We start from the raw sequence: 23,472 nt of genomic DNA on the forward strand, positions 1-23,472 counted from the left end.
ATAGTGTTCAGTGCGTGAGCTCCGGCATTTTCATCAACCCCCGTTTATAACCACAGTGTAGGGCTATAGTGCACAACGAGCAGGGGTGTTATACAGCAGGGATCCAAATGCTGCTTCGGTCTGGGTCCTAGTTAGAACCGGGACGTGGTTCACTTTATTCTCACAGGAGACAAAGAAAAACAAATAATGGGCCCGAACACATGTGAGATCAGTGGAGCAATCTGGCACCGAGAGGATGAATACTTCATAAATTGTCGTTCAACCCGTTAATCAACGTTTTAACTCTGGTTATAGATTCAGTTCCATATTCAGTGCTACCTATTGTAATTGGATCATTAATTCTTCTTCTATTGTTGGGTGTTGGCCCCTTTTCCAAGATCCGCCCATCCAAAAATAGACACAATGATATATTTAAATATATCATTGTGGGGGATGCTCAATCTCTATAATAGCAATATTAATGTTGAAACTTAAAAACATATTCATTTCTATTTGTCCCTCTCCTGGTATCTGGAGCTGCTGCAAACCATCTGCTGTGAACACCCTCCTCTACGCACGTTGATTACAGTTTGATTGTGTTATTCGGAGCAAAAACTCAAACTGCACCTAACCCTGAAGCTTCGGCATTAAAAAAAAACACACACACATCAATTGAGGTCATCTGCAGAAAAAGCCAATAAAATCAATGGACCTTTGTCCAGCTGTTCCAGGCAGGACCATGTGAGATATAACAGAACATACACTGAGATTTATTTTGCTCGGGTTTTGAATCTCTTCTCCTAAAATCCGGCTTCACCAAAATAAAATAACAGTCGAGCTTTGGCCTGAATAATGAGACACATATATATATATATAGGGCTGTGGTGAAATCATTTTAATGTCTGTGGGTCTGATCAGAGGAGGAGGAGGAGGGGGGGGGCGTTGTACGCTACTATACGGTTCACACACACACACACACACGCACGCACACGCACACACACAGAGCGAGCATCCAGGTCCCACATCCTGGTACTTTCGGAGCGTTGTCAAGGCAGCCCCAGAGCTCGGCAGGCAGGCGGAAAGTAGCTGCAGTGTCCTGGCACTAAAAATATCTGTGTCCAAAAACTGTCCCGGGAAAGTTATGTGTAACCGAAAGGTAACTGATATGCATGTTTTTCTTCCACACGCCTCCGAGCGGCCTGCTCTCCCGCGGTAGCGCGCGGCTTTCTCTCGTGTCTTCTCGACAGGCAGTCGACTCAGGCAGTCCGTGTGGACAGGGGGAGGAAGAGCCTGTCCATTGTGCCGCTTTCGGAGGACACTGCGCCGTATGCGCCATTTGCGCGCAAACGTGGTAATTTCTTCGAGCGAATGTCTGTCTCTAACATCGATTGTGCCTCCGCCGGGTCGATTGGCCGCGCTAGTGCTCAAACAGAGCCGGAGTTAGGGGTAAAAATGGCCCTCGACAGCTAGAATTAGTGAAAGAGAGGGACAGGTTTAAAGGGACAGTGTCACTCCGCTTCCTTCCTGCTTCCTGTAGCCTCCACATTTTCCATACGCGACGTGTCGGGGGTCACAGGTGCAAGGGGAACGCAAATGTTTCGTGTCGATGTGTTTGGATGCCACATTTATAGCCGTTAACACGTCGGGGGACGCTGTCTGTCTCACGTGGACCTCGCGCACCGTGCACTGTGTTGTGACAGTGCAATGGGCGTCTCGGTGCTCGCGCATTGTCTTCATTTGCATTTGATCCGTGTGTGGAAAATGGGGACACTCGCTATGTTGTGACACCCAAAGTGATGTTTGGTCAGCACGAAGAAAAGTTTCAAAAAAGAGAGCATGTGGAATGTCTCAGATCTTGAGTGTGAATTTGTCACTGATCTGACATACGAGTCACATTGGATGTTTTCGTAGGTGATGTCCTGCATTTCGAACATGGAATCTCAGTAATCTGTAGCCTTATGATGAGAAGTGATCCCATGTGAGAAGATGTTTGATCTCATTCTAGCACCTGGTGTGCTTAGAATGGATGATCGCAATGGATATATTGGTCACATCAAATATTACGTATTGATAGTTTACTCCTCCTGGATACTATTCACAAAACTTAACATTAAACCTTTTAATTAGGGACTTGTCAGGGCTATTGTATTATATTGTACAGGTATACCCCAAAAAGAGACGGTGTGGGTATAGTTGAAGTAATATCTCTTTGGGGGTGTCAGGACAAAACAGGAATTTATGGCTGAGCTGTTGTATTTGAGTGGCTTGTACAGGTGTCCCTAATGAAGTGGCAACTGAAGGATTGCTCCATTTAAACCATAGCAAATATAGTAATTTCCCAGTAAATGGCTGACTTATATTAAATTACTTTGTAACAACTTGCTTGATAAATGCTTGCCTAACACTTTTATTATAAAATGAGATGTAACAAAGAGCTTTTTTCTGTTCCTCAGGACACCTGCAGACTGATGTGATGTCTGAAACATTTGGCAGCTGCTCAGTGGAGGACAACCACCTACAGCAGCATCATATGGGAGGACAACGTGTGAGTAAATGGCAGTGAAGGTGTCTGGACTGAATCAGTGTGACAAGGGAAGAGCCAACCAGTACTGTTGGATGACAACTGATGAGCTGTCCCAGCTGGCAACAGCATGCCAACTGCAAAAGATAAAGGCGGTTCCGCGTCCCACCGTCACCAGCCTGCCTCAGATTACGATGATGCCACCCTGGCCCAAAAGAGAGAATACTGGAGAACCAAGAAACGAGAGCAGAGGGCTCGACTGTCAGAGCGGAGAGGGAAGCCAGCACAAGACAGTCGAGGGAAAAAGCTCCTACACCTAAATTCCACTGCAGTGGTGAATTCCACTTTATCTGGCAGCTTAGCTGCTCCCTCTTCTCCTGTGCAGAGTAATGATGAGTCATATAAAACACCCAATGTCTCCCCAGCATCCCATAGTGCAAATGCAGTGGGAGAAGGTTCATTTGAAACCCCTGAAAGCCAAAAGCCGAAGTGGTTCCACACAATGAAACTCGACAAGGTCTTGCCTCAGTTCCCAGCATCATGTTCCATCTCAGCCAAAGCGGCTAGGGGCAACACAGCCGCGGTGAAATGCCGAGCAGCGAGGGGGGCTGTGAACAGAGCCATTACCTCACCCACACCTAGTGGAACCCAGCTGGACTCCAGTTCCTCAGTGCCTCCAGTCAGAGTGACCAGAATTACCAATGGCAGCTCTGCCCAAACAACACCTCAGCCACGTGTGTCTATGCAGGGCACATCAGTCCTAAAAATGCAACACAGACAACATGTTGCTCCACGCAGTCAGCCCAAACTCTCCCCTACCAATGTGACCATGGGTCGGATTCTTGTGTCCTCTCCATGTGGCCCCATCTCCATAAAAACCGAGGGTAAAGAAGAGAACACAACACCTCAGAGTGGAACAAAGAGTGCCTTGGTCACCACACAGAGAGCTAAAGGTGTTGGCAACTCGCAACCTTCCATAGAGTCCGAGGAGGAGAGAGCAGCCAGACGCAGGGAGCATTGGCGGATCAAAAAGCGAGAACAGAGAGCAAAGCTGGCCGCTCAGATAGCTAAAGCCAGAGATAGGACGCAGGCCACAGGGATGACGGCACAGAGGCAAATGGCACAAAAAACAGGACTCATGGGTCCCACAGCACGTCAGAATCTTCCATCTCAGTCGTTTTCGAAAAGAGCGGGTCCTACTCAGGCCAAAGCTACGTTCAGGCCGGCCAAAAAGAGAAATGATAAACTGAAAATTGGGGCAGCGAGTTTGACCACAGTTAACCTGCAGATCAAAGTGCAGAATCCACATGAGACCAGGACAGCACCAACAGCAATTTCTGTGAGAAAATCAGGGGAAACGCTAAGAAGGTTTCCAAGTTATGTACATCTTTCCAATGTCACCCGAGGGATCGTGCGATGTAAAACACCCAGACAGAGGTTCATTGAAGCCCAGAGGAGTTTTATGATTCAAAGAAACATGAGATGTAAGTCCCCGCTGCTTGCTTCAGTCTTTGGTTCCAGAAATATCCCCAGGATCGACCCCAACGACACACCTGAGCAGATAATAGCAAAACGGCGAGAGTACTGGCGGATTAAAAAGCGGGAACAGCGAGCTAAGTTGTCAATGGAGGTGAGGGACCGGTTGAAGGAGAGGGACTCTCTGATGCGAAGAGTGAAACGCTACCAGAACATCCTAGAGGAGATGAGGAAAGCCAGAGCGCTCACACAATCAGCGGGAAGCACTCTGACCCACGCGTCGGAGACCATTGGAGGGTTCATCAAAGAGGACGGGACAGTGACCATTAAAATCCCCCAGGTTTCAACATGTCACGACACAGCAGCTCATCAAAGTGAAGAAGAACTTCATGTTCAAAGTTCCAGTAATACGCACGTTACCCAGCCTCAACATCAGCCTTGTACGAGACGAAGAGGTGTAACCCCTGTTAGAATTAACCAGCCCTTCTGCCCAGCTCAGGTGAAAGTCTCTTTTCCTCTTTCTGGAAAGTCAGTCAACAAACTTCCAAAACTACTGTCGGCCAGACCAAGGACTCAGCTTGAAAACACAACTGTACCTAATTCTCACTCGTCATCAGCCCAAGCTGTAGGGCAGCTCACACTCACTCATCCCCAAAAGGCCATTTCTGGAGGATCGAAGGTAGGGTCCAGCTGCGTCATGAAAATGGCCGTTTCAAGTAGTGCAGCATCACTGGCTCTATCTCTGGATCCAGGGCTAACACAGGAAGAGAGAATGGCAAAGAAGAGGGAGTACTGGAGGATAAAGAAACGTGAGCAGCGAGCAGCCCGTGCGGCGCGACTGAAGCAGGGTGTCTTACAAATGAGGGCTAACGCAGCCTTACAGAGGAGAAGGGCCCAGAAGCAAGTAGCATTGAACTCTGCACCACTGAGCAAACGTCTCTCTAACCTAACAGGAAACCCACAACCTCCCCCAGATAACAGTGTGCCCGTTACACCAAATGCAAATGAGATAAAACAAGAGACTGAGCCTGTGCCAGCAGTTGACCTAAATTCTCAACCGGAACAAGCCATCTGTCCAGATATCAAACGCCCAACCTCCCCACCACTGCCATCAGCACCTCCAGCACCCCAGCCAGAGTCTGATCCAGCTCAGGCCGCTGACAGCCAGGCTACCACTCTGCGAGCCGTGGCCTCTATGAAGAAGCTCCTGGAAGAATCCCTTAGCACAGTGAGGGACTGTAAAAGTCAGCAGACTGACATGAAAATGGAGGCAACAGAAGAGGCCTCAGAGCAAGAGATGAAGCCCAATTTACCTCAGCTCTTTTTTGAAGAGGATGAGGTGGCTCCTCTGGCTGCTAACCTGACGTTGCAGATAAAGAGCTGGCAGCCAGACACTGAGGCCCTGGCACACTCACGTTCACCAAGCCCTCATTTAAAAAACTCGCCACAAATTAGTGAGACACCTTCACCTCTTCCTACCTCCAGTGATGCACCTATGCTTCCCACCTGTGAGCACGCCTCCCAAACCTCTCCCACATTCACATTAAACCCCTCCATGGAAGACTCCGATGGTCCATCCTCACCTCACAGAACCCAGAGGCTTCTCCCCAAAAAGGTGGACCATCAAGACTGCCGCTCCCCAGAGCCGCCAGAGCTACATCAACACCCAGAGCTACACCCACAGCAAGAACACGGTGAACAACAGTGTGACGCACGAGAACAGTTCGAAAACAGCATGTCGCCAGCAGCGCGAAGATATCACAGTGTGTGGACTGAGCAGGTCGGCTTGACCAGCCTGCAGCGGAAGAGGGAGTACTGGAAGCTGATGAAGCGGCAGCAGAGGGCCAGGTTAAAGGCCATGCAGAAGGAGAGGCAGGGAGGACTGAGCAGTCGGCTAACCCAGGTGAAGAGACACATTTTATTTAGACGCTGACAGATTGTGTTGCAGTGTAGCAAATGTTACTGCAACAAGTAGCAAATAATCTAACTGTTTGATTTCTACCGGCCTCTGATGTAACATAAACAACTTTGTACGCTGAAGGAGTTCATCATCTGTGCTGCATGTTTTAAAACATGTTATCTATTGAAGTTACTTCGACATTGTTTGACTTATTTGACCATCCTTTCGTAAACATATCTGTTTTTTTGTTAGTCACCCTGTAGGCCTTAGACCACTTGAACACTATTGCGCATGTGAAACACAACATCACACAGCAAAAATGATTAGCTCTCAAGAAGCTATAGCAATGGACCACAGGCTGAGAGTCATGGGATATATTAATGCTCAATGCTAACAACATGCTAACCTACCTTTTATTAAAATAACAGTTGTTTCAAAGTTTAGTATCCAGTACAGTGTTCGCTACACATTGAGGTGAGATAATGCTCTGGAAACATCAGGACTTCAGGAAAGCAGTTGAAATGGGTGGAACAGAAGCAAGCTGGAGGAGAGACATCAATTTTTTATGAGAAAAAACATTAAGTTTAGTTTCTGGTGTATTTGCTTTACACTAAAGGTATCTGATACTCACCAGAATCTTATGGGAAAAATACTTTTCTCATGTCCCCATAGCGGTTCCATGCAATCTGTGTACCAAGGATTACTATATTCTTCAAAACGTAATGTAGTTTTATCGTCCTCTGTCCATCACTGAATAATGATCTCAAAAGACAGACCCTTGCTCTGTATTTCGACGGTGCCACAGATATCAGCTGATGAGAGAATAGAGTTCAGGGCTTACAGGCATGACCAGTGTGCTCTCCAAATAAAGCCTGAAGGACCCCACAAACCTTTCTCTGGAATTTGACACTTTAACAGTTAAATTTTAACAGATTTCTTGGTATTTAAAATGTTTTTGTTAATGTTTTATTGTTGTTTTTCAGGCTCAAGGTTTTGGTGTCTTCAACAATGTTAAGCGTGGAAATCTTCATGTAAAACCAGCTCTCCGATCCAGGTCATCGATTGCCTCTCTGACGGCAGTGTCCAGCATCCCTGCTCTTAGCCCTACAACATGTCGTGCTGAACGGTCACCGCACGCGCTCCAGGTGAAATTGCCTGTCCTCAGTGTCTCCTGTTCACCCGGAAGTGAGCAGAACAACAAAGACGTTGGACCTTCACAGATCATGTCAGACTGTCTCGACGCTTCTGAGAATCCGCAGCAAGCCACGCCACGTTTTCAAATGTCAATGTCTCCAAGTACGGATGTAGACTCAGCACCCTGCCTTCCTACTCTGACGCCTCCAGACAACCCACTGTCCAGCATCAACCTGCAACCCATTGAACCCCACGTTGAAATGTCTGATCCCACCCTCAGTGCAATAAAAATCCCTTCTCCACTTCATAGCCCCCCACATTCAATGCATTCTCCCTCTAAACTGGTACCTGTAAGCACCATGGTGCCACCAAAACCCATCCCTGGGGAGTCTCAGGAGGACTTTCTGAGGAGGAAGCGAGAGTACTGGAGGATAAAGAAGAAGGAGCAGCGAGCCAGGAAGGCCATTCAGGACAAGGGAGCCACCCCGAAGAGAGCTGCCCACTGGAGGCCCATCCTACCTGCACAGGACCCACCAACACAGGTAGGAGCTACACAGATATACAAAAGACTTGTTCTCTGGCTCACACCTCTGTACATCACAGATCACTCATAATTAGGTATGATGCAGTCGGTTTGTGGGTTAAATGTCTATTTTAGGTTCCAGAATATAAACCTTAAAGCTGAATTGAAAAGTGACAGTAAGAAAATAAATGAGAGATAGGGAGACAGTGCAAACAGAGCAGAATAGATATAAAAGCACAACTTAACAGAAACCAGACTGTAGCTTTATTTGATCTGTACTTTATAATGGTCATTTAAACCGGTGAGCATTAGATAGTGTCCCCACACAGAGTGGAAGTGGTCACAGACTGGTTACTTTGTGTACTGATTACTTAGTTTAATGGGAAAAAAATCTATATATAGTTTTTTGGTACATCTTATGGTGCAATGCAAATATATCCTCTAACTATCTCTGAGGTCATACAGTGTAATCATTATACATCTTTATTCAGCCTTTAACAAAGAGAGTCGAATAAAATTTGACAAATTAAAATCAGTGGAGGCAGACATGTTGTGACTTCAAGTCACTAGTTGGTGAAGTTCCAAAGAAAGTAGATCCTACAACTCCCATAATGCCACTAGATAGTGCTTTTTCGCTAGGCCCCCACCTGAGTCCTCAACTACAAAGCAGGATCTGTGGTTATCGAGGTAACTTCAGTTTTAACTCTGAGTTTTCAGTCCTACGAAGCTGGTTCACTGCTTACTGGGGTAAATCCCCATGGTAACACATGCTAAACCACTAACATGCTTGTTAAGTTTGGGATACCATATCAAAACCTGTCAACAGCCAAATAACTGACCAATCAGATCATTGGAAAACCAGAGCCACCGATCTACAGGATCCCGACAGGGACAAGAGAGTTAACAGTAACCTAAGAAGTAATACATGTCACCAGATGAGTGGGATGGTTTTAAAACAGAGCTTCTAACAAACAAAGGGAGAAATTATCACAATATATAAATACATCAGAACTATTATAGGTTAATTTTAATTCACCAAAGATCCTTTGATAGCAGACATAAAACCTGACAGTGTTGATGCTTTTGCTGTTTAAAAGCATCAAGCATTATTCTGTTCAGAATAAGAAAAGTGAAAACTAAAGCCTCTGATGTACTTTATTAAGAAACAATCCAAGAACTGTTCAATATTTCCATGAGTATAAATCAACATGTCAGTCAGACTGAGCTCATCATCTGTCCCTCTCCTCTCTCCTTTGGCAGCCGAAACACTGACATCACTTTAAACTTTGTTTATCTGTAACACATGTTCATCATAGTTTGTTCATCATCAGACTAAAAAGAGGAATACTCAATAATAACTTAATAAAGTCCTTCTGCTTATTTACAGTTTATCTTTAGCCTTATACTTTTAAGTTAGAGAATCATACCCACTGTTTCTGTTCCTTTCTAGTTATGTGATCATCATTTACGTTTCACTGTCCCTTTTGGATGTCGCTGTTTCTGACTCTGCCCGCAGACCCTCAGCGTTATTCTCATATCTTATTAAGAAATTTATTCATTGTTCTAAAGTGGCCGATTATAATGAACAAGTCTGGGCTCGTAGCTGGGTAAGAAAACTCAGGGTTTACCAAGACAGCCTCACAGTACAGGTTATCCAGGACGGCCGAAAGGCGGATAACGAAAAGATATGCTGGGTATGTTGAACTTTCTTTGCAATACAGGCCCCTTAGCTGTGTGTCCCAAAACTCAAGCCAAGACAACCCAGGTGACACCTGTAGAGCCGTGTCAAAGTTCCTCCCAAGCCACAGAAAACAGATTTCAACAAGCTGAGGAGTCCTAGGATGCATTTGAATCGTCCATTTTGCTTCGGAAGTTTCCCAACTGAGTGAAATGACCCGGAAGTTTTTCAGCAGCCGCCATAATAAGAGCTGTTCCAATTTTCTAAATGATAAGGAAAGGAGCTTCGATGCTTCCTAACTTATCTCCTTTAGCCAAGGAAACACTGGACCATCCTTTATGAAAGAAAAGGAGAAAATGCCGTCCCACAATCCTTTGTGGCAGCAATGTTTAAAGCGACATAATCTCGTAGTTGCACCTGGACAGACCCACATAAATATAAAAAAAAGCAGAACAGACGTTTTTGACTTGTGACAAGATGTCTAGTCAGGAGTCATAGGCATACTGAATTTATAGTTCACAATATATAAATATCATAATCAGAACAAAATACATAATATATAAATCTCATCATCATCAAAGTCATTTCAATCCCTGAATTGCACAAAATAATTTTCTCCAATTATGTAAGGTTTTCTCCACTAATATTCCTCATGTTATTAGTTTAACATTTCAATCCTGTTTGTTTTTTTAATAAAAACCTATTTAGCTGTTTCTTCCTGTGAGTAACTGATGGTTAAATGTTCTCTCTGTATGAACTAAAAACATCTGACCAGGCGTTCTGTTTTGGACTGGACACTTTACTCAGACTGTATTTGCACAGCACAGTTTGTTTCTCTGCTGTACAGTCCGTGTGTATCTAAACGCAGAGTGCAAGTGGAGTCCGATTTTCTCTGCACTGTGGTTCTCCTCTCCTAACTCCTCAGGGGTTCTCCTTCACATCGTTCCTTGACCTTGTGACATTTTCTGCCGGGGTCGAGGAATAGTGGTTTGGAAGGGGGATTATTTTGACTATCTATAGACACAGCCCTAGTATGAATTTTTAAGTCCTGAGCAGAAGCACACAGCAATTTCAACAACTACAAAGAGATGTAATACGAAGAAATGTTCCACCCTGAGCTCAACTGTTTGCTCAGCCTATTGCTTCTCTTGCTATTTCTGTCTCTTTTGGTGATTATTATAGAGGGAAGTTTTATTTTGCTCATTGGCTTATCCAATGCCTCACTTGAGTGACTGAACGTATGTAGGCTGTTTGTTTAAACACAGGAAGTGTGCATTGATAAGTTTTAATAAACAATTGAGGATGAATTGAGGACACAACACAGCAAGAAGTAAAAACAGAATTGGGAATCATTCGGGTAAAGTGTGAACGTATTCTAATTCTGTTTATCTTCTTCTCTGTAGGATTCTGGTCAGTGGTTGAGCTCCTCTGATGAGTCAGAGCATCTAATGAGGTGGGTGATGTGCTTTGTTTCCCTTTGGTACATCTGCTACAGGCTCCAGGTAGGATGGTGATTAATAGAACTGTTCTCCTCCTGTCACAGCACTTCAGTGGACACTGACCAGGAATCATTTCAGTACCCACATTACACAGCACCAGTAGAAGGTGGAGTATTTATGCCGTCACATTGAACCTAAAGAATTCACTTTACAAAGGCAAAGCTAGCACGAAACTCACTCTCCTTTTTACTGTCACCACAGACGACCCAGAGCTGCTGTACACTGACTATGAGAACAACAGTGGCGAGGAAGGTTCTATCTCGGACAGCGTGTGGAGGTACAGTTACCTCATGGACTACGACCCACTCAACCAGCTGCTGGTGTGCATGGTGTGTGGAGAGCTGCAGTACTCCCACAGCCTGGAGGGCGTGAGGGCCCACATCGATGACGCCCACCCAGACACCCTGACGCTGGAAGCCGGGGAGAGACGGCGAATCCTGGAGGCCTGGGACGAGCAGGTGTCCCGGCGGGAACGCTTCTTCACCAGCCAGCTCCAGCAGCACAGCGGTACATCATGACCCCAGAGAGAAGACATGCAGAGAGTGCAAGGTAGCTATTAATGTACTGTTCAGCTACTGTATACATATGGTTGTTCAAGTAGTGAAAGGGCCCAGCTCCAACATTTATGCTGCTCACGCTGAGTAAAATATCTAAACAACCACTGGTCACAATAACAATTACATGGTTTGTATATTGCCATGAGACTATATAACTTTTGTAAAAAAAAAACACAACAATCCTCCTATAAAATGAAATGGTGTTTTCATGAAGGATATGTACAATGTCCAGCTGAACACAGGCAGTGGTTTTATTTAAGCTTTGGGTGGATAATCTACCTTAGTCCCAGACGTCTGTCTGTCAGTCTGTGGAACGCATATCTCGTGATCCGTTCATCTAACCGACTTCACTGCCATGTCTATTTTAAATTGCCCGGGGAAGTGCTAAGTTTGGTGTGATTTGGACATGTGATGTGTTCAAACTTTGTGAAACTTGAATAAACAGGCGATCAGCACTGTGTGGCAGTCAGTGTGTCTGTCCGCAGGTGCTGCCCTCCAGCTGGATTACAGAGTTTTTATTTTTGAAAAGTTGTGAATTTGGGTCTGATGATTGTGTAGACTGCTTACCAGACCTCTGAAATAGCCGACATGCAATGTATGAAACAATAACCGAATTTCTGTCTGCAACCGTTCTGTTCTGAGATTATCTTTTGGACTTGCCAAACTAGAAATAGTTCCTTCTCAATCTGAGAGGCTTGAAGTGATCCAGTATCACTATCAACTATTTTACACAAATGTTCGAGAAAGTTCTTGAAAAAGTAATTAGTTTTAATCTCATAGCCCCCAGTTTGACCACCTATTCACTTACCCCACTACTTTTATGAAATATTAGCTACTGGTTAAGCTGTATAAGAGCATCATCTCAACGTTTGCTCCATGCAAAACCCTTTGCCGTGTTTTTCATTTGCCAAAACTGTCTTGACTTGTTTTGCAGAATAAAGCAGGAACTGATTAGAAGAGAACATGTCCTGCAGGAGTCAACTGAAGATCGTGGACCCGGAGAGAAACCCCACACTTGCGTTGTCTTCTTTATTTATTGTTTTATTCCAATCAATTTGTTTACCTTCATAAAGAGTCACCTTGAAAAGAATGCTGCTCTTGCCCTGACAGCAGCTTTACCTCATTTCCCTGCCAGGATTGTAATATTGTTTCTTCAGTATGGACACTTTTATACTGAAGCTGCCACAACTGAGATTTTGTTACAACATTTAAAATATTTAATAGAGAGGTCCAACATTGTGGGGAACACAGTCTCTGTGCTAAGATGGACTAAGTGCATCCTGGACCTACTCTGTAATAGAAAAAGATGAAATTTACATTGATTTTAATTTCTTTGAATTATGCCCCACTTATTTTAAATCCCCAGTTATTTCAACGTCTGCCACAAACTATAAATCCAATCTGATGGATTAGATATAACTAGCAGTGTGCATAAATTTGTCTGAGCAAACCCTCGGAAAAAACCCCACATTGTTTTAGATGTGGGCTGTTCTTCCATAGGTATTTTTAAATTCTAAAGTTCCCGATATTTTTGTAATCCCACTGTGCTTAATGCATTGCTTAAACCAGACCCTTGAGTATATAATTTTTAGGCACACTGCGCTACTCAGTTCATCTTCCCTTCCACACAACACTAACACGAGCATGATGAGCTGATGGCCCAAAATGTTAGATTTGAAGATCCAGGATTTCAGGCCATTCTTGAAGCTCTTTGAGATCAGAAAAAGAATCCTTGAGAATACAAGCCACTGTGGCATACTAACAGGTGAAAAGTAAGATTTTGGTTTCCCCTCCGAAGGTTTGCTTACTTTACGATCATTTATTTATCCAGCAGACACTGAGCAGCCGTAGTCACATATGAGCTACTGGTCAGAATAAAGAAGGCTGCAGCAGTAAAACCCTGAGGGTGATGAATTAAGTCGGGGTGTGTTTTTACTGCTTTTACAACTTTTTATTTTTAAGAAGATGATTTCATTTCTTTTGTCCAAATGTTACATGGACTTGCTTTAAAGTCAGACCACTGACGAGTCACCAGAGGGTTCAGCAACTACCTTACGATTCAATGACAACCGTGGGATATGAGACAGCTCACAAATAGAGACAAGGTGTATATCAGACATTGAACAGATACATGAAATGGTAGAAAAAATATAAAGGTGCAGTGTCAGGTTTAGAAGGATGTGTTGTAATAGCTGTTGTCGGAGTCATATCAGAGCTATTATCAAACTATAGATATTTATAGTAGATTATTCAGTAAATTTAGATTTAAACCCAGTGTCAGCCAGCTATCAGAAAATGTGTCTACACACACACAGCACAAGAATCAAACACTTTATACTGTAGTGTAGTTGTATGAACTGATAGTTGCTATCAGATTTGTGATTCAGGTCTGAGACCCCTTATTATTTACTAAAATTGTTATATGGGCATCAGGAACTGTTCCACATGTTTTTGTATGTGGTAGCACCATGTTGTTCAAACCCGAAACTTTACACATGTTCTTGACGACTGTTTTGTATCGAGACAACTTTTTAAATAGTACATTTCTCGCCTCTTTAAAAAGACGCTCCTGCTGTTCACGTCAGCCTCACCATGTGTAAAGTTCTCTGCACTGTAAATACACACAAAAAAAACAAAAAGTGGTTATAAGATGCCAAATTTTTCTTTGACTTTGTGCAACTTAATTTATTATTTATTGAATCTTCTCTATATTATTGATGATGCATTATTCATAACCATAGGTAGTTCCATGTTAGAGAAGCATCTCATCTGTGAGTATTGAGGATCAAAAGGCTTTCCTGCATGAGTAGTACATGGATGAAGAGTTGTGTACCGGAGATGAGCTCTGGAAATCATTCCCATGTTTTCTTTGTATGATTGTTATGTAGAGAAAAAATGCTGAAAAAAAAAAAATCTGTTTGAGCACAAGGCTGCGGAGGTCAGTTCTGCTTTGAGAAGCTGCCTGCACAGCCACAACACTGTAAATAGCTGGAAGTGACCAAGCTAATTTACCTTCTGAGAATGTAATTCTGACTTGTTTACCAGTTCAAAGGGAATGTTTCAATGCCTTTTACGTAATAAACCTTTTCTACCTTTGGGTTGGTTCTTTGACATCTTTTTCCACGCGTATCAGGTCAAAGGTTCCTTCGTCGTGGCCACATAAAACTGATTGGAGGTCAAATGGGACAGAACGCATTTGGTCCCACCGCTCATCACACAACAGCGTCCACTAACCAGAGGGTCGGCAGTTCGATCCCCATCGCCCCCATTCTGCGTGCCTAGCTGTCCTTGGGCAAGATACTTGCAAGAAACTTGGTGGAAGGATATCTCAATTTATTTGGCAAGGGATGAAACCGCAAATCCAATTTAATATCCTACAATTAGAAAAAGTAAAAAGGAGGAATGGCACTTCCATGTTTAAAAGGCTATTTCTTTTCTGCACAGTTAACATCAATGCTGTATTGACACAATTGGGAATACAAGGCCAAATGGAAAGAATCAGAATGCAGATTTATTTTTAAGTTTCCTTCACAAGCAATTGCAGATAGGGGAGTGAAAGTCCAATTAGAAGAGATTAGAACAATTAATCAATAAATGTCACGTTCAAAATATGGCAGAAGGTGGTAAAGTCCTGTGGAATCCACAGAATGTTCAAACCCTTCAGGTGGTGTGTCTACGATAAGAGAGTATACTTTGTTGCTAATGGTTACACTCACATTTCACTGTTCTTTATTATTGGGCAAAATAACTTGTAGAGATGGAAGCAGCTGAAGTCAGCCATCTCTGGGGAGCTCTATCGACCTAAAGCTACGGTGTTGATGTATTATTTCTGATGTTGCAGAGTCGGTCAGTGTCAGCGTACTTCAGGTCTCACCGGATTCCGTCATGTACCACAATCAGAAAGTGGCCTCTGTGCTTGTTGGCCTGTGGATGTTACTCCTGCTGGACTGCAGAGAGACTTGTGGCTGCAGCAGTGCACCGCTAGTGTTCATTATTTTTTCATTCCCAGGTAATTTCTTATTCCTTCTACTATGATGCAACAATCATGACACATAGTCCCCTTCCAGATCTAGTGGAACAGTGAGATCTAACAGTGCACACTAAAGATCAAAAGATGGATACAAGACAAAATCTCAGAATTTCAGCTTTTATTTCCTGGTATTTGGGAAATAATAAAATATAGTATGTGTTTTTATCAATAACATGTACTATTCATATTATCTATATATTCTGTTTTTACAGTTAGTGGTTATACATGTGTTATACATTGAATTTATATTTCATAATTACTCACAGTAACTGTATGTTCATATCTACATTGCTGACCAACCTACGTTAACGGTTCTGTTATGCCGTATCTTGTGTTTTACGTTGCATGTTAGATTTTTCCACTTAAGCCTGTGAGGAACCATATTTTGCCACATTACTTGAATGAGGATCAATGACAACAACAAAAACAACCTCACCTAAGATAAACCCTTGTGACCCCAACAATGAGCCCTACGTCGGGAACAATGGAGAAGAACAGTTTTGTTTTAATTTAATTTATTGCATTCCTGAATCTCAGCAACAGATCAGGAGTCCTCCTCAGGTTCTGCAGCTTTGCCTGGTTAAACCAACCAGGGCCTCCAACGAGTTCAGTTCTTAACCAGCCCGGACTAATATCCCTTAATCAGCCATTGACAGTATGTCATGATTTATTTTGCCAGTTCGACTGCTGTTCACTGTTTCATCCCCTTGCTCCTCCTTGGCTCCTCTTCCACTATAACTTCCGGTTCTTCTTCATGCGGTGACTCTTCTTTCAGGGTCTCTGCTTCAGGCCCGTGGGAGGGACCTGACTCTGGGGCGGCTGCCCCCTGCAGCTCCCGGGGCCCAGCGTCAACACGAAACAGAGTGGGGACCTGACCCAGTATGGGGTTGTTCTGCTGGAGGCCGGAGATCCACTGGTTCAGGGTGGCCTGGTCTCCCTGACTGGTCATGCACATGGCGAAGACTGGGCCCTCATCCACTGGAGACACAACACACATACAAGGGCTGAGTTACACAGAGAAAACAATGGTTACTTTAAAAAAAGAGTACCACAAGGACGGCTGTAAATATCGTACAGTCTTCTACATCGAAGCTCTCTTCGTCTCCGAAGTCACGGTCCAAATCCAGGTCTAACTGCAGAGGGTAGTCCAGACATCGCTCTGGATCATAGGGCTCCTCGACCTGAGGAGAGAAACACAGATACAACTCAGTGACTGAAGAATAACCAGTGCAGACTTCAGTGTAACTACTCAACAGTAGTCACATAGTTATAAATGGGAAAGGAAGAAAACAATCAGGGCATCTTTTTTAAGAGGAAAGGGCACACCAGGTGACCGTCCCCTGGCTGTTATCATATCCATCAAAGTCTGCAGCTATTGAGACAAATGTAACTGTCGAATTTAGTGAGCTACAGCTAATTAACATTTATTCATTAAGCTGGTCAAACAACATGCCACAGTCTTTACTGTTTAGACTGAGCTTTAAAAAAAGGACTTTATTGATCATAGTGAACCATTTTTATTACCTACACATTTTGTTTAATGGCGTTTCTTGACTTTAAACATGTGTAAGACTCTGTAATACTAGTAGGATTTTACATTTTCAGTGTTTTCCCACAAAAAATGTGTCATTATATGCAATTACAAAGAATATACTCTTTTTTTCTTATTTAGTTGATGAGCTGAAGTTTGGTTCTCTCTGATGTTTCCTGGCCTTTTACACAGTCGCATGGATTCAGCTTTTATGAAATAATGGATTTCCTCTAATCCCCTCCACAAAAAATGTATCAAATTTGTGATTATTTAAATCATGAGAAAATATATTGTTCTATTCCCTCAAAGATGATAAAATAATTGATTAAATATATAAAAAATGTGTTGCTATTTAACACTGACTTCCTTCAACAGTAGGTGCAATAATATTTCTACTGTTATTTACTTAAACATGGGGGACAGCAGGGTTTCCCCACCTTTTCATCAGGCGGTATGGGGTCAGCTCTGAGGATGTAGTAGTGCACACAGGTCTTTCTCAGCCACAGAGGGAAGGGGCCCTCCACAAACACAGGCCTGCTCGGGTTATGCTTGGCCAGCAGCTCCATTTGACCGGGGCTCTGGGTCCCTGGTGACAGAGCAGGAAGGTGAGGGAAAGGCAGTGAGGTACAGTCCAGGTCCAGTATATGTGGATTTGAACCCACCACTGTTTTCATTTGAACATGAATTCATTACTTTTCATGGCTAAGATGAAGAAAAAGCAGTTCCCTGGTTTGTTAATGTTGTTCTCTGGTTTCCAGTTGGCCTTAAATCATCCACTGCTATTATATGTCAAAGAATACATATATTATAAAATATATATGTCGAGATATTATATCCAATTTAAGGAAGATTGGGAATCTTATGAAGACCAATGATCGATTGTTTCCATACCTACGATATGTGGAAGTGTTATCTCTTCTCCGCTCACTGTAACATCTGTACAGGGCAGCTGGTGGGAAGAGCAGAGGAACAGACAGGATTATTTTTTTGCAAAGACGATTTGATTGATGACAATGAAATAAAAAAATAATAAGCAGTGGCTTTTGTCTGGTGATGAACAAAATATCATGAACAGAAGCTGAAGTATGAAACTGTTTCTGCTCCCAAAGCAGAGAGAAGAGAAGTCATCTGATGAGGTCAATCTGAAATCTTCATTCATAATCATGATAAATTCGCCCTTCATTGATAAAAGTTGTTTTTAAAACCGGAGTGGACACAGAGAGTCTGGAGCAGAGAAACATTCCACTCATCTATAAAATGATCCGCTACTCTTTATTATTTCTCACTCAATTGTAAACTTATTTGTCCCCTTCAGGATCCTGTAGATGACTCTGGTTTTCCAGTGATCTAATTGGTCAGTAGCTGGGTCGTAGAGAGCACAACCAGGAGCAAACTATTATGTTAGAAAAATACAGGAAGAACAAACACATTTTCCAGACTAAAAGAAACACAGTTACAGCTGTGCAATGCAATGAGGTTTGTAAACAAGTCAGATACTAAATGAAAGTCAAAAAACCATTAAAAAAAATTGAACTAAAGGAAAAGACATTGTTATTAGCGTGTAAAATGCTAATTGCATACAGTGTTTTTGCTGAGCTTTTCTTCATCACCCACAGTGAACAGGTGACAAGCTGACAAGGGTTAATCATTCCCCTGATGAGAATGTATATCTTTCATAAAGAGTAGACATACGGATTTTGTCAGTCTCTGAAGACCCTTGTCCTCCTCAGAGTTCAGATTGACTGTGTGTCTTTGTTGTAACTTAGATAATCAATGTATACATGTATACAAATTTAGACACAGACAAAGAAGGGTCCACTTACTGTTTCTTTCAAGTCTTTATGCTAAGCTAGGTTAACCACATCCTGAACCCAGTTTTTAATTTAACACACAGACATCAAAGTCAGCACAGTTGTACCTGGTAGACGATTAATTTTGCGTCCAGGTCGTTAGCGATGCGAGTCAGACTGAAGCGAGCCAGGTCCACCGGGTCCTCCGGCAGCTGCTGGGGGACGGGAAAGGGGTTTATGTGCTTGAACTTGGGGAACCAGTACATGATGCGCTGATACTTTCTAATAGGGTGGCTCTTCTCTCCAAAAATCTGAACCAGCAGGACTTTGGTCTCCATGTTGGGCATAATACCTGAAATGTGACAATTTAAAACAAAGTTATACACGAGAAACTGCTGTATCCATGTAAAATGTATATACAATATACCGTTTAAAGTAACTGTCTAAATTTCCAAAGCCTTCCAGGAATAGGCTCAGGAGACTGAAGCTTGTAACAGACACCCACCATAGTTCTCCATCTGCTCCAGTAGCTGCACTCCACACTCCTGCTGTCGGGGATAGTGGTTGAACATTCGCTGGATATAGTTTCTGGGCACAAACACCTCTTTGGGGAAAACATCCAGAAGCTTGTTGTAGACGGCGAGGTCTCGCTCCACGCCGAACTCCGGCATCTTCTTCAGGGCGGCGTAGATAAACTCCACATGGCCCCGCCGTCTTATGTCCCTCTTGATGAAGGTGTCCAGCACCTTGTTAAATGTGGCTTTGATTCGGGCATCTTTCGCCACCCGCTCGAACAGGTCATCGTGGGTGATCAGAGACTTGTCCCTCTTCTCATTGTACACAGGTTCCGGCTGACTCTTGGCACAGGCTGGGCTGGCGTGGAAGTGTCTCAACACCTACGAGAGAAGTTTTTATCTATTTACAAAGATGAAACAGGAACATCCCAAACAACTGTGCAGTGCAACAAACACCTGCAGTGAACTGGGATGGACATGGAACAAAATCTGAGATGATATGAAAAGGACAGAAATATATCAGTGGAAATGTCACCGAGCAAAATGTCCAAATGCGAAAGTAGAGGTTAATCATTACGTGCAGTAGTTTGTCAAACAAAAACATACACCTACTTAATAAAACACAAATAAGGAACATTCATTGAAAATGTTAACAATGAACAGCAATTGATAAACTATCAGATTTCTTTTAAACCCTTAAATGCTGATTTTGAGTTTGGCCTCGGAAATCTAATATTGCTTGTCCCAATAATGTTTGGCTCTATCACAGAAAACACCAAGATCCTCTCTCAAAGGCTACAGGGTTAGAGAATTTAAAAAACTAATTTTAGCTATTGAAGATATTATACAATTATTAGGAATTGGAATCTGAAATTAACTATTTTTTGAAGTTTGGTTCTGAAAGGGACATCTGACAGTGTGAACATAAATCCAGTCCCCTTCAGATAGAATGAAAACAGGGTCTCTATGTGTCTCAGGAAGGCGTGGCTGGGGACACTTTTCCCACCATCTGACATACTGCTCAGACAGATAATAAATTCCAATCAGTCACCAACAGAATGTAACACTATGAATGTCCTCCTGGAGACTGAATGAAAATATGCACCATCATCAATGACAGTTCCTCTCTATGAAGACCTGGAATTCCACCCCCCCTTCCAGTGTGGTCATTCATTATCACTATAAACTGGTTCACATTTGACATGGCCAAGAAAACTAGTTCTGGGAGAGGAAAAAAAAAAACAGCCCTTAAGAAGTTAAATCATATTCTGTTATTTTCCTATTCTCAACAATCCCATGTGAAGACTGGGACTAACAATGTGACTGTGTCTCAACACAATGTGACTGTGTCTCTGACTCCCCTATTCTGTCTGGGTCTCGCAACTCCAAGCCAATTGGTTCCTACTATTTGCAGCGATGGAATGATTCATCCACATTTATTGCTCTAGCGAGTACTTGAGGAAACCGGGTGGTGTGTGAGATTGAGTCGAGATTAACTGCAGTGTGTGTGTGTGTTCACGGTGAAGGACCATGCCACCTGGAGTAACACTGTGGCTCACCAATGTGTTTTCTTTAACACAGAGGAGGAGTTAGAGACATTGGCTTTGGATAGCCACACCCTGCAGTACTTGGCAGTAGGACACATTCCTTGTTGGTCTGCGAATGGGAATTCCTTGTCATTAAATAAAAGGTTTGAATTCAGTTAAATAGATTTAATGTAGACCAGGCTCCTGAGTCATCCTTGTGTAGTGAGCTGTAACTGCTTATAATGCCAGATTCATTAAGTGGGCAGCATAGTCTGGGTGCAGAGGGTGACGCTGACCTGGCGCTGGTGGAGCACGCTGGGCTGACTGGACGAGGCTGACTGCAGCAGAGCACCACACTGGGAGGCAGACCTGGCGGACTGGCCCACCAGTCGGAGGCACTGCAGCTGCAGCAGGCAGCGGACACGCTTCATGGCCGAACCATCACACTGACCTTCAGGGAGCAGGGACAACGAACAAGACGTGTGCAGTGTTCAGAGACTGTAAATATACTGACACCACCCGGCACAGTGAAGACCAGTTGTCTCTGATGTTTATCAATGAAAATATACAAACAGAACAGAAGACTAGCTCTAATTGGTTCATAAACGTGTCTCAGTTAACGTCTGTCACCCAGACATAGCTGTCAGGAGAGGAGGAAACATAAAACAGGTCATTTTTTTGAATGAAGTTCCACATGTTACATGTCAGAGTGGCTGTGTAGAGTCAGGCACCGTATTATAACGAACCAATATTCTGTAACACATGATTCATGTACTTACATATGTATATATGTATTGATCCTTTACTGAGTATCAACCAGGAGAATTGATGAATGAAGAAAAGAATTGGTCTCCTTCAGAAAGATCTCTCAGTGGACGCCGCCATGTTGGAAATCCGTTAGGACTTCCTGGTTCTGCGCACATTCTCTTCCCCCCAAACAACAGAAACATTTGCGCAAATGTGGTTCCGCTATTACTGTCGTAATATGTTATTGAGCTGTTGTATCCGCATAATGTGACCTGTAATTGTTTAAAAGGTCAGTTATATTACGTATCATTTATTTCCAGGGCCCCTGGTAGCATGTCCGGCGAAACCATACTCTACTGGAAACAGCTATCACCGTGCTTTTTATACAATAATGGATTAAATGTATGTTTACAACACACGCCCATGTTGTTTCTACATACAGCGCACAAACACTTTCTGGTCTGTGTACCATTGGATAGTCCGTAATCCATTTGTAACTATAAAACCGTAATTCTGTTATTTGTTTCAAAAACCCCAAAAAGTTTTTGGTGTCAGAATCAAAAAACGGATTTGGATTTTGCCAATTCTTTTATCATTTCTCTTTTGGGACTAAAGAATGAAGATGCAGCTCAGGCAGTTTGTTTTTGGGGGGTGTGAAATGAAAAACGGAAGTCAAGTGACAATTAGTTTTCATTTCAAACTTTAACAGCAATTCCCCATTTTTATTTCTATAAATTCCTGTTTTGCATTTCTCATTTAGAACAGAAAGTACAGTTATGCCTAGACCGGAAGCAGAAGTGAAAAAGTATTTGCAAAAAAATAAAAGCCATGAGGATAATGGGCAAATCTGCTTTTAAAGACAGATGTGGAAATGGACAGGCGTGGAGTGGCTAATCAGGAAGACTGGGACGTGTGTAGTGGGTTCAGTGTGTAGAATGTACTGCCATCTAGTGATGAAGTTGCATGTTGCAGCTGAATACCCCTCACCTCACCCTCTCCTTCCAAACATGAAAGAGAACCTGAGGTACCCTTCATTTGTAATAAAAACTCAACTATAATAAAACTGTAATAAAACATAAAGGGCCCATTCTGTGGTAAAGAAAACAACAATTTGTACAATTTAGATGATTACACACTTGTGGAAACATCACTAGGAATGTTTTAGATTCAGTTTCAGCCAGTAGATCCCTTTCACCTTAATCTCACAGAGTTGAACCTATAACTCAGGAAATGAAACTGACGGAGGAGCCACACAGAAGGTGGGCGGTGCAGGACGCAAGCTCGCCGCGCGGTGGCGACAAACGCCTAGTGAACAGGGACAGCCTGCTGGTCGTGACGCTGACAGCCGCTGAGTTCAAGCCTCATAACTTTGTTGTTGTTGTTGTTGTAAAAGTTGTTGTACTTGTACACATTCTAACATCTGTCTGAGTCCCGGGGCCTGAGAGAAAACACATGTTGGAGACAGTGAACACATGCAGCGTTTGACAATCACAATGAATCTCTGCACAGTGACTTTACCGCGAAAAGGGTCAAGTTAGATGTAATGGTTTCCGGAACACGTGCCGGCAAACACAACTTGCGTGACTGTTTTTTCTATATCCTTGTTTAAATGCATTTATTCCCGCATTAATTTGAACTATTTAACATTTCATCTTGATTCATGTGCGGTTTGCGATTGTTTTCATAAATATTTGTATTAGTTCAATAAATAAACGTGTTGATTAAGTTTTGTTCCGTTAAATCATTTTGTGTGCTCCATTGAATGGTGTACAATGAATTGTAATCTCGGAACTAATAGAGGGATGCGTCGACCTGCAGCTATTTACATTTTGCTTTGTTTAATAATGTCTTGTGAAAGAGGGGAAGATTACATAAGGTTATTCTTCTTTCTTTTTGTATTTGCATTCAAGATTTTGTGTTTGCATTCAAATTGTTTCGTTAGGTCGATGAATGAAATAAACTTAAACACACACACACACACACACACACACACACACACACACACACACACACACACACACACACACACACACACACACACCACGTGCTTTATTTTTTAGGGAAGC

At 42.9% G+C, this 23,472-nt stretch overlaps 2 protein-coding genes across 3 annotated transcripts; one reads left to right on the forward strand and one right to left on the reverse strand.

Moving 5' to 3' along the window:
- Window positions 1–977: 977 nt before the first annotated feature.
- si:dkey-28a3.2 lies at window positions 978–14,362 on the forward strand. 2 transcript variants are annotated; one of them, XM_035149056.2, is made up of 7 exons: window positions 978–1,135; window positions 2,433–5,879; window positions 6,860–7,552; window positions 10,615–10,664; window positions 10,755–10,816; window positions 10,912–11,259; window positions 12,202–14,362. In XM_035149056.2, exons 2-6 carry the CDS (start codon window positions 2,631–2,633, stop codon window positions 11,226–11,228), a joined length of 4,371 nt encoding a protein of 1,456 aa, XP_035004947.2. In that variant the 5' UTR covers window positions 978–1,135; window positions 2,433–2,630; the 3' UTR covers window positions 11,229–11,259; window positions 12,202–14,362. The 2 variants fall into 2 exon arrangements, with proteins under 2 accessions (XP_035004947.2, XP_035004948.2); XM_035149057.2 differs by lacking the exon at window positions 978–1,135 and adding an exon at window positions 1,179–1,330.
- A 1,038-nt stretch (window positions 14,363–15,400) lies between these two features.
- ecsit (ECSIT signaling integrator) lies at window positions 15,401–21,579 on the reverse strand. The gene is made up of 8 exons (XM_035149629.2): window positions 21,439–21,579; window positions 20,956–21,110; window positions 19,124–19,514; window positions 18,747–18,970; window positions 17,720–17,777; window positions 17,266–17,414; window positions 16,373–16,478; window positions 15,401–16,275 (listed from the first exon to the last, which is right to left on the reverse strand). Exons 2-8 carry the CDS (start codon window positions 21,088–21,090, stop codon window positions 15,989–15,991), a joined length of 1,350 nt encoding a protein of 449 aa, XP_035005520.2. The 5' UTR covers window positions 21,091–21,110; window positions 21,439–21,579; the 3' UTR covers window positions 15,401–15,988.
- Between the last annotated feature and the right edge of the window lie 1,893 nt (window positions 21,580–23,472).

The sequence above is a fragment of the Hippoglossus stenolepis genome, chromosome 23 (assembly GCF_022539355.2).
Source record: "Hippoglossus stenolepis isolate QCI-W04-F060 chromosome 23, HSTE1.2, whole genome shotgun sequence".
Lineage (NCBI taxonomy): Eukaryota > Metazoa > Chordata > Actinopteri > Pleuronectiformes > Pleuronectidae > Hippoglossus > Hippoglossus stenolepis.

Bases quoted from the DNA above. Each gene is read 5' to 3' on its own strand.
- si:dkey-28a3.2 (XM_035149056.2), top strand. From the start codon at position 2,631: ATGCCAACTGCAAAAGATAAAGGCGGTTCCGCGTCCCACCGTCACCAG. The intron at 10,665-10,754 runs GTGGGTGATGTG...CTCCTGTCACAG, and splicing joins GAGTCAGAGCATCTAATGAG to CACTTCAGTGGACACTGACC. The intron at 10,817-10,911 runs GTGGAGTATTTA...CTGTCACCACAG, and splicing joins TTACACAGCACCAGTAGAAG to ACGACCCAGAGCTGCTGTAC.
- ecsit (XM_035149629.2), bottom strand. From the start codon at position 21,090: ATGAAGCGTGTCCGCTGCCTGCTGCAGCTGCAGTGCCTCCGACTGGTG. The intron at 17,778-18,746 runs GTACAACTGTGC...TCTTCCCACCAG, and splicing joins CAAAATTAATCGTCTACCAG to CTGCCCTGTACAGATGTTAC. The intron at 16,276-16,372 runs GTACGATATTTA...TTGTGTCTCCAG, and splicing joins GAGCTTCGATGTAGAAGACT to TGGATGAGGGCCCAGTCTTC.